This window comes from Osmerus eperlanus, chromosome 14 (assembly GCF_963692335.1).
Source record: "Osmerus eperlanus chromosome 14, fOsmEpe2.1, whole genome shotgun sequence".
In the NCBI taxonomy this organism is placed as follows: domain Eukaryota; kingdom Metazoa; phylum Chordata; class Actinopteri; order Osmeriformes; family Osmeridae; genus Osmerus; species Osmerus eperlanus.
The window spans coordinates 11,699,421-11,715,122 of NC_085031.1; the positions used below are offsets into that span (position 1 = coordinate 11,699,421).

Here is a 15,702-nt window from a genome sequence, read left to right on the forward strand (position 1 = left end):
GTAATTATGAAAAAGGTTATGGATACACAGTGACATAGTCCACGTATTAGTTCAATGGTCACGTGTGCTACTTGTAGGTGCTAGGTGGACTGTGGCAGATCAAATGCGATCTGTTACTTGCTTTTGTACAGAACGCTATAATATTATAACAATATTGCAGGTGTTTAAATAGTTGGCTACGACGAGATATAAACTAATAGTTTAAAGCTAGTCTACTGTAGGCCCTGGTCAATTCTGATAGCCCGCGGCTTAAAAATAAAACAAACTTACCTTCTCTGCCGAGTCTGTTAAATGGTTGGATGTGTCCATTTCAGATTGTATTGGAGGACAAAAAACTCGTATGCATATGTTCAAAAACAAGGAAACTCATCACTTATAAAAAATAAAAAAAAACATTCTTCACCTTCACCACATAAAGATTGTTGGTAAATAAAAACTAAATGTTCTAGAAAACGTTTCCATAGCAGCCTAATTCAACAACAACCCTGATGGAATTCAATTGTGACTAATTACTTCGGACACACCTGGTTTCCTCCATAACGCACTTCAGTTAAGTACATATTGGGATTTTGGCCCTGACCAGTGTCAAGTATCCGTAGTAGTGGTGTTAAATTAATCTTAATCGTTTTTGTTCAGTTTTAGTGTACTCTGGCGCTATCTGGCGGAGAAACACTTAATTTGGCGACTCCGGGGAAAAACATGCCCTACCGTCTTCTAATTTAGAATTTTGGGGGGTTAACAGCGAGATAGCTTAGTGTTTTTCAGCGTAGTCACGCCATCACTAAAACTCAGTTCAAAATTAGCACATTTCATTATACGCAATAGGTAATATGGGCAGACACACACTACTCAACTCTCACTACTGATGTCCTTTAATACACGTTGAAAGAATGTGCCAAAAATCTATAGTCAACAGCTGCCTGAGTATGTGAAATAAAAAGAACAAAAAATCCTCACCATGACAAGTTTCCAATGCAGCTACACTCAATTTGAAAACGTAAAAAAAACTAAAACACATTGGGGACAGGCACACAAATTGCACTAAACATGACTGATCCTTCAGTTGATCTGCATCCAATTAGCAATCGCACCAATGTTCATACATTCAAAATATTGCAAAAGACTTGGTTGGGCTAGCATGAACCACTGCTGTTCTAATGGATCCAGAACATTCATCCAAATCTAGAACTAGATTCTTGAAAAAATGTCTAGTTTCAAATAGGTTTATTCTTACATTTGGATATAATTCATGTGGATAGTTGGGTTGGCAATCTAGGGCTATGATGTAGTTAGGAAGATGGAGGGTTTGGAGATTGTTAGAAGTTGCGTAGGAGCCAGGTAGGGGTGGGCATGCCTGGCTGGGTGAAGTAGTTCCACCACCAGGGCTTCTCCTGCCTCTCCACCCCACCCTCGCCCAGCTCTGTCTGGGTGTAGCGTTCAAACTGGTTGTAGGGATCAAAGCGCTCCCATGTGTCGGTGGTGGGGAAGAAGTGGTCGTCCAAATCAGGCTCGACTGGGACCTGCGAGGATGTGTGTTTGTGTGGGTGTGTGCGTGCATGCGTGCGTGTGACCCAAAGGATGAATGGTTTTGAGTAGAATAGAATAAATAAAATTAGTCAACATAAATTAAATATAGTTAGTATCAAGAAAAATATGAAATTATCCACAGTACATTGCACACTCAACAAAGTCTTTGACTTGAAAATAGAAATAAACAAAGCAAAATACTATTGGATTTAATGTGCACCTTCTTAAGCACGAAGTTCACTTGTCCTGCCCTGATCATGTGATGGGGCAGGTGGATCCGCTTGCTGACCTTGGAGAAGCCCTTGGCCGTGGCAGACAGGATGTACGTCCCTGAGCTAAGCAATCTCCAGTAATCCCCATCCTCCGCTGGAAAGGAAGACAGGAGGGATGAAGGGATGGATGGGGAGAAAGAGCAAGAGAGGGATCAGGATGAAAAAGACAGGGAAGAGGGACGAAGGGGTGTGGGTGAGAGGAGGGAAGCAGACAAGGGGGATGCAGGAGAAAGTGAGGAAGACGGGAGCAGAGAGGAATCACAGAAAGAACGTGAGATCATTTTCATCCCCATGCTAATCCTCGTGCTACTCATGACTACTGATTTATGATGATAATACCTGTTGTGATGTCATGCCTGATTCCCTTTACAGAGATGGAGGCCCCCTTTATTCCATTTCCATCCTCATCCCTCACCACTCCTTTTATCCCTCTGTGCACCTGTACGCAAAGAAAGGAAGAGGGAGACAAGAAAAAAGGAATGAGCATACAATAAATGAATAAATAAATCAAGAGTACTAATACTAATAGTCAAATGTTGTTGATTATAGATCGACAAGAAAGCAAAAAACAGTACATAGAAGAAAATATGGAGTTGAGTACTATGCCTGCCATCATATCTACACAATGGTCAAAGGACCCAAAATGGCCACCAATCCCAGTGTGGTTTCTCAGGGCAGACCCACCGACTCCATGAAACTGAGCAGGGCTTCCTTGTTGCGAAGCCATTCTGGGTACAACTCTTCCTCTGAGGGAAACTTGTCACAGCCCAGCTCCACTGTGATCTCTAAACAGTTGGTGTGAAGGTAATTGAAATCTGACATACCTGGAGAGGTTGGATAAATCCATAAGTGAGTAAAACAGAGACGAAAGTAATTGGGGTGTGATAGATTTACTTCATAGTTGGGCCCTTGTAGTGTGCGGTAACTCACCGCCAGCAAAGCTGTACCACATGGCTCCGTTGATTATGCCTCCGGTTCGGTAGAAGGAGGCCCCGCACCTCTCTGTGTTGTTGTCGGCCATGCTGGTGTGGGCGTCGGCATAGGTACGGGCAAGCTGCTTAAAGGACTGGACAAGAAAGAAGAAAAGTTGGGAAAGAGTGACAAATGAGAGGGGAGAGGAGGAAAAGAGTGAAACAATGTGTTTGGGTTCAATCTCTCTTTTGTCTATTTCCATGACTAAATCTATCCCCTTTTGACCTGTTCGTCAGCAGTTGGGGAAAACATGCGCTCTTCCAGAGGATGTCGAGAGAAGTCGAAGGGGTAGGAGACCACCAGCTCCCCCCCATGGAGGCTGGCTGACTGGACAAAAGGAAGGGACCTGATCCACTTCATAACAGCATAGGTCTCTGGCGCCACCTAGGGTCAAAGAAAGATTTTCTTTCAATTCGAAAGTAAAATGTATTTTACAACCTTCCGATTAATAGCCCGATTGCCTAACTGCTCAGCCATCTGACCCCATATGATGCCATCAATATTTGTAGCAAATATAATAATTTATAGATACTAAATATCTGATAATAATCCTAGGGTCTAGAGGGTCACTTAAGCCGTAATGAAAAGGTTGGATCTTTTCTTCTTGTGTAAATAAATTAAACAAAAAAGATGAGAGTCTTGCCTTTCCAAACCAGTAGGAGTCAGGGATGGGGATGTGGTCCGTGCGGAAGTGCCTGCTGCGGCGGTTGCGATACAGTCCCGAGGTAAGGTCTGGAAAGTTCCGATTCAGGTCGATGTTCTGGGCGTTAGTTCGACCATTGGTCCACCCATTAAGTAGATGACCCTGAGTGCGTTGACATCACGGGTAACGGAAGGGCTTACGTTATCATGATTTTACAGTGTGATGGTTAGGATAGAGGTATAATGGTGATGGAGATGCAGTTATGTTGCAGAAAATATCTGATATATATGAAGTATTAAGTGCTCACATAAATGTACACGAGGAACCACATGGGGTCTTTGTTAACACTTATTTATCTGTGTATCAACAAACTATCATTTAGATCAAGAGAGATCAAGGTCTAAAAAAGAGACAGGAAAAATGTGTAGAATGAATCCAGTAAATACTGTTCGCTGCTCGTTTAGACAGGCTTAAACCCCACGTGCTTCCCAAGTTAAGAGATAGGAGAGGAAAATAATAGGAGTTTGACCATAGGAAGACGGCACAACCTTGCTGATGCAATCATTCTGTTAATCGATGCTTGATCAGATGTTATCCCAGACTACTCGCCTGGAGCAATGAGAAATCTCAGAAAGGTGATGGACAGGTGAAAATAGGAAGGGTCTGGAAACTCAGTGCACTAGTTGGTTACTTCTTGCCCTTAATGACTGAACTAGGATAAGCTCAGCTTCAAATTTTCCATGTATTTAGTTGGCATAACTCAAAACTCAAAAGAAAAGCTCAAAGAAAAAACCCTCTATATTGCCCTGTTCCTTAATTTTGAGTTCCGACTGGTCAAGTTACCCAAATGTATTAATTTATAGCTCTCCCTTAGACTAAGTACTATAGTTGAATATAAAACAAACATTACGCCAACAACAAAAACGTCCACTCCACTTGAACACTCTAAACAACATTAACAGAGTTAATGTACCTAAACCACTTGATCCCAGAGCAGTCATCAAGGACACTAAACACCAAGGAAAAAGTCAGACAGATGTTTTGCTTCCTAATGGCTAATCCAGTGTCAGATCTCCTGTCTCCCTTACAATCCACCACAGCTCAACCAACCTTAGGGATCTGATCCTGGACCAGCTGTTAAGAAATCAGCTTCAAAACCAGGCCTGGGCCAAATACTGTATAAACATAGCATAGATAGAAGTAGTTTCCTGAATAGTGTGAAACTTTCTCTTTGCATTCGCGACCATATCAAGTAATCAAGTATGAGGTATGCTTGATTTTGATCTGGTGTGTCACTTCAAACATTTTCCCATTGGTTTCAGTGTACAAGCAAAAATGTATGAAATGCCTCCAAAGTAGCTATAGCATTTGACATTGTTACTATATACTGTGTTCACTGTCCCAAGCCTGTATTATTATATTAGCAACAAACCCGTCGGCGACGGCGTTTAACCCCAGTGTTAGTGGTGAGCGACAGCCAACCGTAGCGACAGTATTTACTTCCTGGTTGCTGTTTCCTGTGCTGTCCGGGTCCCTGTTATCCTCTACCTCAGAGGCAGCCAGCTCGTACCCGTCTGGGTTCATGGATGCCAGGATGTGGATCCGGGTGGAGTTGATGAGGGTCTGGATCCTCTGGTTTCCCAGAAGGTACTCTGAACACAGGTACTGGGCCAGATATAAGAGCAGCTGACGACCCAGGACCTCGTTCCCATGCATGTTCCCCACCAGCTTGATCTCAGGCTTCACTGGTAAGGTTAGGAAGGAGCGGGGGAGGGAGGGAGGGAGGGAGGGAGGGAGGGAGATAGAAGAGGTGGGGAGAATAAGAAAAGAACAAGAAAAGGGGGAGGGGGTGAGGCGAGGGTGATTGGGTGAAGAGAAGTAGAGGGGAAGGGCAAGAAAGAAAAAAAGGGAAAAAAAAGAAAGAATCCTACCTTCAACAAAAGGTCACACATTTCTTTGACGTCTACTCACGTAGCTTGTGTTGTCCGGGGTTGTCGGTAAACTCGATGACCAGCAGGTCTTTGCCCTCCGTGCTGCGTCCGATGCTGTAGACATGCGAGATCTGGCTGCACTTGGCGGCCGTCTTCTTTAGCACACTGTACAGCTGGGCGTTGGAGTGGTAGGTGAACTGGATGATGGTGGATGGCTCCTCTGGGGAGATGTTGGAGAGAGCCAGGTCTTGTCTAGCTGGAGGGGGGGTGGGGGGGGGACGGAGAGAAGACAGAACAAGCAAGAGAGAGAAGAGAGGTCATTGATCAGAAGATAACAGACACCAGATACATCATGACAACCGACATGACCAGACACAAAACTAAAACAACAGACATCCGACACTTCATGACTCACCGCCACAGACAAGACAAGATCAACCATGACACCTACCTCTCAGCCCCGCCAGCGGGTCGTGGCACCCCTCCTGGTCGCTGGCAAAGAAGCGGTCACAATCCAGGAAGTAGGGCCAGGCCATGTCGATGCCCTCGAAGGCGTGGTTACACCCCTTCCGGACGGCCTCGCATGTGCTGCGGCAGGGCTTGATCAGCCGGTCGCCTTGGCAACGGGGGGCGAGCACCGAGCAGCCGAGGAGGCGAATATCTGGAGAGCACTCGCCGTTCAGGAGGCCGTGGATGACACTGAGGAGGAGGTACTCTGCGCCTGACTCCGCCTCCAGGCGTGTACGGTGACCCAGGATGTTGGGGTACATGGTGCTGGAACATTGGATTCATTTGATTTTTTTCAATAGGTCAGATATGATTGACATCGTTATTGAATGTCAATTTGATGATATATTTCGTGGAGAATGCTTCTCAGGCTAAATATAGTGTGTGTAAGGGACATTAGATTTATTTTTGAGAGGAGAGAAAGGAAGATAGTGATGATAAAGGATTAAAATGGCTGGTTCTTTAGAGTCACCCACCTGGAGTATTCCATGTCATTACAGTATCCCAGGTTCATCTCTGTGCATTTGGCTGTGAGGAAAACAGTGTTATAGGTTATACGACAGAGAGCCTAATAAATCTCTGTACCGAGTCACAGCAAGAAGAACAAGCCTCAGGCCAAACATAGAAGGGGGAGATTTTAGCTTGGGTATCTGAGAGTACATGTTGAACTCTCTAACCTTTTACTTCTCTTTCTCTCTTTCTCAAACATAGACTAAGCAAAGGCCAGTTCCATCTTGTTGTAACTTGGAATTGTAAATCCTAACTGAACTAGTGGCCTGGGGCAGGGGTCATGACCTTGGCAGTTTTTCATGACAACAGGCCAAGACAACAGCCAAGAGTAAACCTCATAGATAAATTGTATACAAACAATACTTGTGCTAGATTGCAAAAATATTATTCAGAGTGTATTTGTCATTTTGGTGTACCTACGTTGTTCTTCTTCGGGTGGACTGTTGCTGCATCTTCCTGTAAGAAACAGAGAAATGAAAAGCCTCCATCAAAGAACTACCGCACATGGTTAATATTAACAATCAATATACCACAAGAGGGCAGCAGAGTCGATGATATTGAGACCACATCGATACAGAATCTATTTAGTTACTGACATAACTGTGCATAACGAAATAGCTAACTCTTAACAACAGTGTTTCTGCAATTTGTTCTTTTTTTGAAGGCTGGTCGTTTTAACAAAGAACATTAGCATACTACTAGCATAAGAAACAGTTCAATCCTAGTACATCTAGAGCCTAGGTAGTCAATTTCATAATGGCAGTATTGTTGGTTATGTTGCAACATTAAACATTTCAGATTGGTCTACTGAACACAATTTTACCCAAAATCTCGTCTCCTGGCTCACAAAATCTTGGAGGGGCGCACCAACTTGTTGCCCAAATCTGCAAGAGTATGAAAACTGCCAAACTCTTTGTGTTATCCTTGTCCATAGTGATGTGGCAGTTAAGTTGCCTTCGGAGAAACGATTCACTCAGATGTAGTGAGGCTCCTTCCTCCTAAGTAGGCTAATCTTCCCTCTCTTTGTGGGTATGTTGCATCCCTAAACCAAATAAGTGCAGTCCGCACAAATGTGGGATAGCCTACCGCGAATACACAGCAGCTATCATATTTCACTCTTGTCGCGAGTGGGGGAGCACGTTTTTGGAACGTGGCTCCCAGGAAGTCCATGTCGTTTGTCTGCAAATTCTGCTTAGCCTACCTTTTCTTTCCTTTGCGTGATTCATATGGGTTGCGTTTAGGTATTTAAAAAAATTAAGCGATACATTAGCGACAATAGCACAATACGTGTATGCACACTCTTTATTACATACGACAAGTGACGACTTTACAAATCATAGGCCATTGGCATCCCTTTAATCCAAGGGGAAATGGTCCTGTTTAAAGTCCACATAACCAGATTAAATCTCACACAACATTAAAAAAAAGCCCTTGTAAAATCTTGTAAACAAAAAGGTAATTCCCAATGCACACCCTTTGGGAACCTGTAGTAAGGGCCTACTGTACATTTCGCGGTGCTACATTGTTATTTGTCATTTGTGGGTCTGAAGTTCTGAACCTGCTTCATGTAGCCTAATTGTATGGGTTGGGGTATGTTGCCCTCGTGGTCCGTGTCGAAGGTGCTGCTTGTGCTCTGCCCGGGAGACGTATACTGGTCCCTCCTTAGTACCAGGTGGGTGACGTTAGCGAGGACTTTCCTGTATTGCTGCCTCAGGAGCGAGTAGACAAATGGGTCGCACGCGCCTTTGCCGTAGAACAGGCACTTGGTCGCGATGCCCCACCGGCGGTCGATGCGTACGTGAGGCAACAGCTCCGTCAACCTGCATGTTGAAATAAAGAGTCTAATAAACTTTAAAAACGATGTTATCATTTTCTATAGGACATCTATGTCATCCAATTTCTATATGAACACAAGTCTAAGGCTGAGCGTGTAACCAAAACATAGGCTATGTACGTATTGATCTACATTAATACATGTAAATTGATATATATATCCAATATATATATATATTGGAATAAATGTAAAAAGACAACCATTTCACCTTGTTATGACATAGGGTGCGTAGCAAAGAACATAAGACCCGATGAAAATGCTGATTTTCTTGGTGGCTCGCTGTTTTCTCCTCTTCTGTTCCAAAAGGCACCTCTGTTTCACACTGTAACACACAGCAATACATGTATTAGACTGCGCTTGTAAGTGAGACAGGGGGTGATACCCTATTGATGGATAGGGTTTTTATGTATTTATTTATTTATTTTACCTTGGATGAATGTCAACCATTAATAAGAGGGTTTGCACGGTAATCACGTCTATCCTCTTGCAGTGGAACCGCGCCACTCTCAAAACCTTTAGGTACGTAAAGCAGAGAACGCAGAGACAGAGTGCAAAACTGGTACCGTGGAAAACCACGGTGAAAACGGCAAACGCGGCAAACTCCGCCTCGCCGCTCTGACCTCCGCTAAGGTATATGGTGCACGAAGCGTAAGTGTCGCTGTAGCCTCCCCATGACATCAACAGAGCCGAGAGGGAGAAGGCGAGGGACTGTAGCCAGGAATATACCACTATCACTAACGCGTCCCTGAAGCGCATTTTGCTGGAGTAAGTGAGCGGAAAAACCACCGCTATCCACCTGTCGATGCTGAGCGCAGCCATGCTCAACATCGTATTCGTGGTGAGAAAAGTGTCCACGAAGCTTACAGCCCAACAAAAGTAGTGTCCAAACGGACTCTCCTTTGTGGCAAGTCCCAGAAACGTAGCTGGCATGTTTATAATGGATGTGAGGATGTTGGAAAAGGAAAGGTTGAGGATAAAGATTCCTGGCACTTGAGCTCGAACCTCTGCACTCTGGGAGAAACATAGCAGCACCAACAAGTTCGAAAACAACGACACAACTCCGATCACGACAATGAAAGCTTCAAGTAGGATGTCCGTGAGGTTCATCTCTTTCAAACGAAGTTATCAACGGTTAATTGGAGGAGTTCTCCTTGTTCGTACTGGAGCAGTTCACAAGGGTGAGAACCAACAGCCATTTTGGAGGCAAACTAGTTCGTAATTAAACAATTCCTGGAGGTCGAGTTGATGACTTATGGATGGGCAAGAAAACAGAGAGCTGTCCAGTGTGCTGAAATGAGTCGCGCGCTTGCCTCTTGTGGACCATTACGCACGCGTCACTCTACAGATTCCAGGCGAACTGACTTGCTACTTTGACGAGCATCATTGCCAACGGTCTCTTGTTTACACGTAATCTGGCCACATACCACTAATGTTCACTCCAGAATGAAAAGCCGAAGACGACTTCTCAGAGCGTTGGTTTCCTATGGTCATGCGCAGTGAGCCCCGTTCCTCGCGCTTTGAACTCAATGGCAGAGCACGTGCGACCCGTAGTTCGCATGTGACGTTTTGAACCATATGCACGCACATAATTCCAAAGGGAAAATCTGACAGATATGCTGTTGGTACAGAATTCCACCATTTATTTTCTCAATTCAATGGCTATGAATGCAGTTTGTGGAGCTTGACAAGGTATACGTGAATTCTCTCTCTCTCCCCCCCCCCCCCCCTCTCTCTCTCTCTCTCTCTCTCTCTCTCTCTCTCTCTCTCTCTCTCTCTCTCTCTCTCTCTCACTCACTCACTCACTCACCCACAAACACACACACACACACACAACACACACATGCATCCACCAGGTGAGTCTATGAAAGAAGAAAAGAAAATACATAATCCCCATGGCAACACCAATTATCCATGGGTAGCACCGTGGGGCTACCATGACTATAATTTATTTCAGTCCTCTTTGAACATAAAGTCATCTTTACCATCTTAGCTACACAGAGAGGGCACCACAGAAATGTTATGTTCATTTCACACGCTGATACGTGTGTGTGGCCATGTAGGCATGCATGCAGTGCATCAAATGCAATAAACTCTTCCATTTTACATAAAAAAAATATGGAATCACTTAGCGCATGGTTATTGTGTCATCATCATCACCATCATCATCCACATGGCTGATGCGATATGGAGATAAATAATGTGCTAGTGCTTTTTTTTGTCAGTCTGTCTCCCCAATCATGTGAGTCATTGCTATAGGAAGTGTGTGTTGTGGGGGGCGGAGGGTGTGTGTGTGAGTGGGTGAGTGTGTCTTGGCATGTGAGTGCCTGCTTGGCGTGGCATTACAGATGCGGCGCCCTCTCACCCATGAGGCCAGAGGACTATTTATACACACCACCACCCACGCTCTCCTGCCTCACACACTCACACACACATTCACACACACATTCACTCACACACAAAGAGAGAGAGAGAGAGAGAGAGAGAGAGGATGGACTAGAGACGCAGTTAAAAATGAAAATACAAAAAAGGAGGGGAAAGAAAAAAGAATGTTGAAAAAGAAAGAAACAATAAATGGCGTGTCCAGAAAGGGATAAGAGAGATGAAGAGCGTGTGAAAGAGAAAGTGTGTGAGAGAGACTACTTTTCATCTTGTTCTTTTGCCATGGGATCACACAAACACTCAACCCCTCTTCCCTTCCCTTCCCCTCCATCTCTCTCTCTCTATCGCTCTCTCCGCTCTCTCAATCCCTATCCATCATTTTCTTTCAGCAACATGTACAGAAGAGCCAGTAATCCCGTCCATGTTGTGTTGTCACTGCAATCTGCTCCTTATCTGCCTCAGTTTCAAGTTAATTAGTTCGATCTAGCTCAACGCTTCACAAAGGTGGCATATTTTTATTGCCTACTATCAATAATACACACACATACACAAGCGTCTCCTGACAGCGTTAAGTTGGTCCTATGCAGTAAAGTTTACAGTTCCAGGAAGTGGCCGATGGTGATATGAAGTGATAACCTTGGCTGTATCAACACACTAAGCCTTGACCAGTCTAAGGGTTGCTTGGAATAGGCATCGTACGAGCCGTTAATTTATTATAAGAACATAGAGGGGTATTTTACTGTAAATCTGTCATCAGTGAGTTATACTGGTTCCAGGCTTTACTTCCTCATGAGATCACGCATTGTAAAGGAACAGTTCACCTGTATTCAAAAAAACAACACACTCACCTTAACACCAGAAGACTGGGCACAGACAGAGGAAGGGATGGATGAAGGAAACTGGTGACAGAGCAGGGAGGAGAAACGAGAGAGGTGAGAGAGGAGTAGAAAAACATGGGAAAGAGCAGCACACTGTTGTTTTATGACTGATGTAGATACCAGAATAAAAGCTACTGGAAGCGACCAGCAAAACAATAAAACCAGCATACAGTATACGTGTCTTGATGTGCACGCACGTGTTATTGCCAATGCTGATGCATTGTTGTTATCTAATGGAGACCCAAATTGATGAGTGTATGGTTATGACAGTGTGATGGAATTATCAATATCAGCCGAAACAAAAACAGGGCAGGAAGTTACGTGACAGGACATAACCTGAATTTTGATATTTCCTTCATCCATTTTCTACTTTTCTCTTCACTCTTCTACCCTCACAGACCAAAAACACAAACCATCTTTTCGAGCACCTCTTCCCAGGTACATGGTTAAGCCTCTGAATGGCTTGTCACTAAGTGGGGAAATACAGTACAGTAAATTCAGTACAGCTCCTTTTTCTGCTTGTTTGTCTTTTCTTAGCTCTCAGTCTAAAGTGGGATTACTGTCTGGAAAACAAACGCAAACTTTGTTTTCACAAGAGAAGTACTGACCATGCAAATGACCTGTTTTTTGGCACAACCGAAACTCCAGACAAATAAAGATTTTAGGCTTTCGAGAAAAGCTTTGGGGTTTGTGAAACACTGAATAAACTCCCACACACAAGGAGAAAGTGTTAAATTATTCAGAATTCCAGAGAGAGAGAGAGAGAGAGAGAGAGAGAGAGAGAGAGAGAGAGAGAGAGAGAGAGAGAGAGAGAGAGAGAGAGAGAGAGAGAGAGAGAGGGAGATAAGGAAATATGTGGAGAAAAAGAGAGAGACAGAGATGCGAAACCCAGAGTAAGGCAGACAGAAAGCATGAGTCATCTGCTGAACAGAAAAGAAGAGAAAGGGGCAGAAAGGGGCAGAACTCAGAACTCTTCAGGCTTCACTTTACAACCTTTCTCCGTCCAACACATACATGAAAACTCTTGGACCAGATCATTATATCTCAAACCAAATCTTTTCTCTTTTGACTGACTAGTTTAATTTGTGTCATTAATTTAGCATGGAGCTACATGAAAACTATGGTCTGAGAGTCAAAAGACCAGTGAGAGCAGGGAGAAAAAATTTAACTGGAAAGAGAGAGAGAGAGAGAGAGAGAGAGAGAGAGAGAGAAGAGAGAGAGAGAGAGAGAGAGAGAGAGAGAGAGAGAGCAGGAAGTCCTTATCTCCCACCAGCAGGGTCCCAGGGTGAGACTCCCACAGGACACTCTTCTTCTTCCCACTCCAGTTTTCCTTTCTTCACCCTCTTCTCTGGCAGCCTCACCGTTCTACCCAACTCCCTCCTGTTTTACCTCCCCCCCTTTCTTTCTCATTTTGCCGATCTCCTCCACTATCTGCTGAAGACAATCTGCTATATATCTGCCAAGAGGTAAAGAAAACAGAGAGAGAAAGATAAGCATGGAGAGTTGAAGGAGATGAAGGAGAGAGAGAGCGAGAGAGAGCGAGAGACACAGAGAAAGAGAGAGAGAGAGAGAGAGAGAGAGAGAGAGAGAGAGAGAGAGAGAGAGAGAGAGAGAGAGAGAGAGAGAGAGAGAGAGAGAGAGATAAGAAACAGAAAAGAATCCACTGGTGAAAAACAACTTTATTGGTGTTCTGGGTCCACATGTATGATTGGCTGGAAGGCAGACTATTTTTCCTATAGGAAAGACCTCTTTCGAAAACCACATGCAACTTGAAACTACCCAAAGAATGCCAGGAATTATACCCCCCAACTCAAACAGTTCAACCCAATTGACTTTATTAATCTCAGACAAATTCTGGTGCTCAGGTGTGCGTGATGAACACAGGTAACACGTAGAATATACATATGTGATGTATAGATTTATTATTTTTAATACTGTAACTCAGACTCCCTCAACAACACGTTTATCATGAGCTGTGCTTCCTCTCCTTTCCCTCTCTCCTCCTCTCTTCTCCCCCTCTTTCCCTCTCTCCTCTTCTCTTCTCCCCCTCTTTCCCTCTCTCCTCCTCTCTTCTCCCCCTCTTTCCTTCTCTCCTCCTCTCCTCCCCCTCTTTCCCTCTCTCCTCCTCTCTTCTCCCCCTCTTTCCCTCTCTCCTCCTCTCTTCTCCCCCTCTTTCCCTCTCTCCTCCTCTCTTCTCCCCCTCTTTCCCTCTCTCCTCCTCTCTTCTCCCCCTCTTTCCCTCTCTCCTCCTCTCTTCTCCCCCTCTTTCCCTCTCTCCTCCTCTCTCCTCCTCTCTTCTCCCCCTTTTTCCCTCGCGCCGCCTCACCACTATGGTAAATCAGCCTGCAAAATAAACACATTAGCACAAAGAAATTTGCTGTTGACTTTTCTCCCACACATGGTAGAGCTTAAGCAGGATAACTTAGATACTTTAACAAGCCTTTCTAATTAAAACCAATCTCTATCACACACACACAGCCAGGAAGACAGACACTTCAGCTTCCTTCCAATCAAAGGTGTGAGAGAGGGGGGGTTGATACATGGGGGCATGATTTGAAGCATAACAAAGAGTAAGAGAGAGAGAGAAAGAAAGAAAGGGATAAATACACAAAAAGAGAAATATGAGAAGAAAGAAAAAAGAAAAAAAAAAGACTAGACCTGTACAAAATGTCCCCAAGGCCTGGTCCTTGTTGGTTACTGTTTCAAAACTTCAATCACTGATTCACAGATTTACACCTCCAAAAAGATGAAATTAAGACTTAATGATGTCCCCTTTTTCCAGACACACACACACACACAGATCCACTAGCCCTGAATCCCATCAAATCTGTATGTGAGTGTGGACACAAATAAGCACATGAGATTCATCTGCTGTTGTGTGCGTCTGTGTCAGAGTGACACTGCTGCCATCACACCTACAATGAAAGTCCACATGGGGAAAGACACAAAAGACTATTCTCATCTCCTCAACCCAGTCTTGTTAAAGTCTGGGGTTTGAGCTACTGATTAGGTCTGTTCATGTTCTTTTGTTGCTCTTCACATTCCATCTTCCATGACTGAGATAAATTACCATTGTCAGCCAAGCAAATGAAGACATATTTGAATGTTAACAAGCTCAACACTGCTGATGTAATGCAATGTATCACAATTATAACTAATCACTAAATCACAATTCTACATACATGTGTGATAGAGATATTGGTACCTTTACGGTGTCAATGTAGCATGTGATTAAAGATGACTCCCGAGTGACGAATCGCCTTGGAGGTTTGTGAGTCCTTGCCCCCCTCTTGTCTCAACCTTTACCCAGACACAGAGCACTGTGAGGCGGGGAGAGCAGCGTGGGAGGCTCCCTGTCTCCTTGACAACCTCATTTCGAGTTAAGGAGGAGGGGAGGGAACTGAAGTTGGTGTGTGTGTGAGAGTGAAGGAGAAGTAGAGAGACAGAGGTAGGACGAGAAAGAGGGAGCATTCACAGTCGCCGCTGTTTCCTTCTCTCTCTTTTATATCTTTTGTGTATGTGAGATCATGACCACCCAAAGGGTAAAAGCACACCCTCCCAGGCATAATTATGGGTTACATCCTCAGAGAAGTACAGTGACTGCACATTGCCACGTCAGGAAAGGACGACCGTAAACCATGGCTAACACTACCATCTAGTGGTAATTGGAAGGTACTGCGGAAAAATAGGCACGCTAGATGGCGCAAAATACAAAACTTTCGCCGTTGCTAAGGGCAAAACCTCTGTTAAATTTCGAAGTGCCGAGTAAAAAACAAATCATACATTGTTTTTGGTTGATGATTATATAATTTGCATATAACACGATAAGACTGTACCTCAATCATGAGTCTGTCTAACAGTCATACAATAGTATGATGCTGGTTTGACAAAATGACTGACAGATTGACGGGTCATTCATGGTCACCAGCATAGAAATAGACAAGACTAGAGAGACGGCACTATATAAGGCCATAATTCCTACCCGACTAAAGTAAACTGCAGCAGCGCAGTGAGAATGTGCCTTGGCAGGACCAGAGAATACCACATCCAGTCACAAACGGCCCACTATGCGAACACACACACACAAACACACACACTTTCTCTCTCTTTCTTACACATATAAATACACACACCCGCATTCCTACCCAAACATCTTAAATCCAAAAATGTTGAGTCAACAAGACTGCTTAGCGCCAGGGGGTCACCGGTACCAGGGGACACTCCTGGCATGGCAGACCAAGGCCAGCCG

The 15,702-nt window shown here is 44.2% G+C and overlaps 2 protein-coding genes across 2 annotated transcripts; both read right to left on the reverse strand.

Moving 5' to 3' along the window:
* Positions 1–854: 854 nt before the first annotated feature.
* cpz (carboxypeptidase Z) lies at positions 855–7,472 on the reverse strand. Its single transcript, XM_062478505.1, has 13 exons — positions 7,186–7,472; positions 6,783–6,818; positions 6,329–6,380; positions 5,797–6,119; positions 5,386–5,601; positions 4,915–5,159; positions 3,415–3,576; positions 2,997–3,155; positions 2,730–2,865; positions 2,484–2,623; positions 2,139–2,238; positions 1,748–1,893; positions 855–1,520 (listed from the first exon to the last, which is right to left on the reverse strand). The coding sequence occupies exons 1-13, from the start codon at positions 7,292–7,294 to the stop codon at positions 1,317–1,319; spliced, it is 2,028 nt and encodes a 675-aa protein (XP_062334489.1). The 5' UTR covers positions 7,295–7,472; the 3' UTR covers positions 855–1,316.
* Positions 7,473–7,664: 192 nt separating this feature from the next.
* gpr78a (G protein-coupled receptor 78a) lies at positions 7,665–9,885 on the reverse strand. Its single transcript, XM_062478039.1, has 3 exons — positions 8,624–9,885; positions 8,405–8,518; positions 7,665–8,182 (listed from the first exon to the last, which is right to left on the reverse strand). The coding sequence occupies exons 1-3, from the start codon at positions 9,301–9,303 to the stop codon at positions 7,888–7,890; spliced, it is 1,089 nt and encodes a 362-aa protein (XP_062334023.1). The 5' UTR covers positions 9,304–9,885; the 3' UTR covers positions 7,665–7,887.
* Between the last annotated feature and the right edge of the window lie 5,817 nt (positions 9,886–15,702).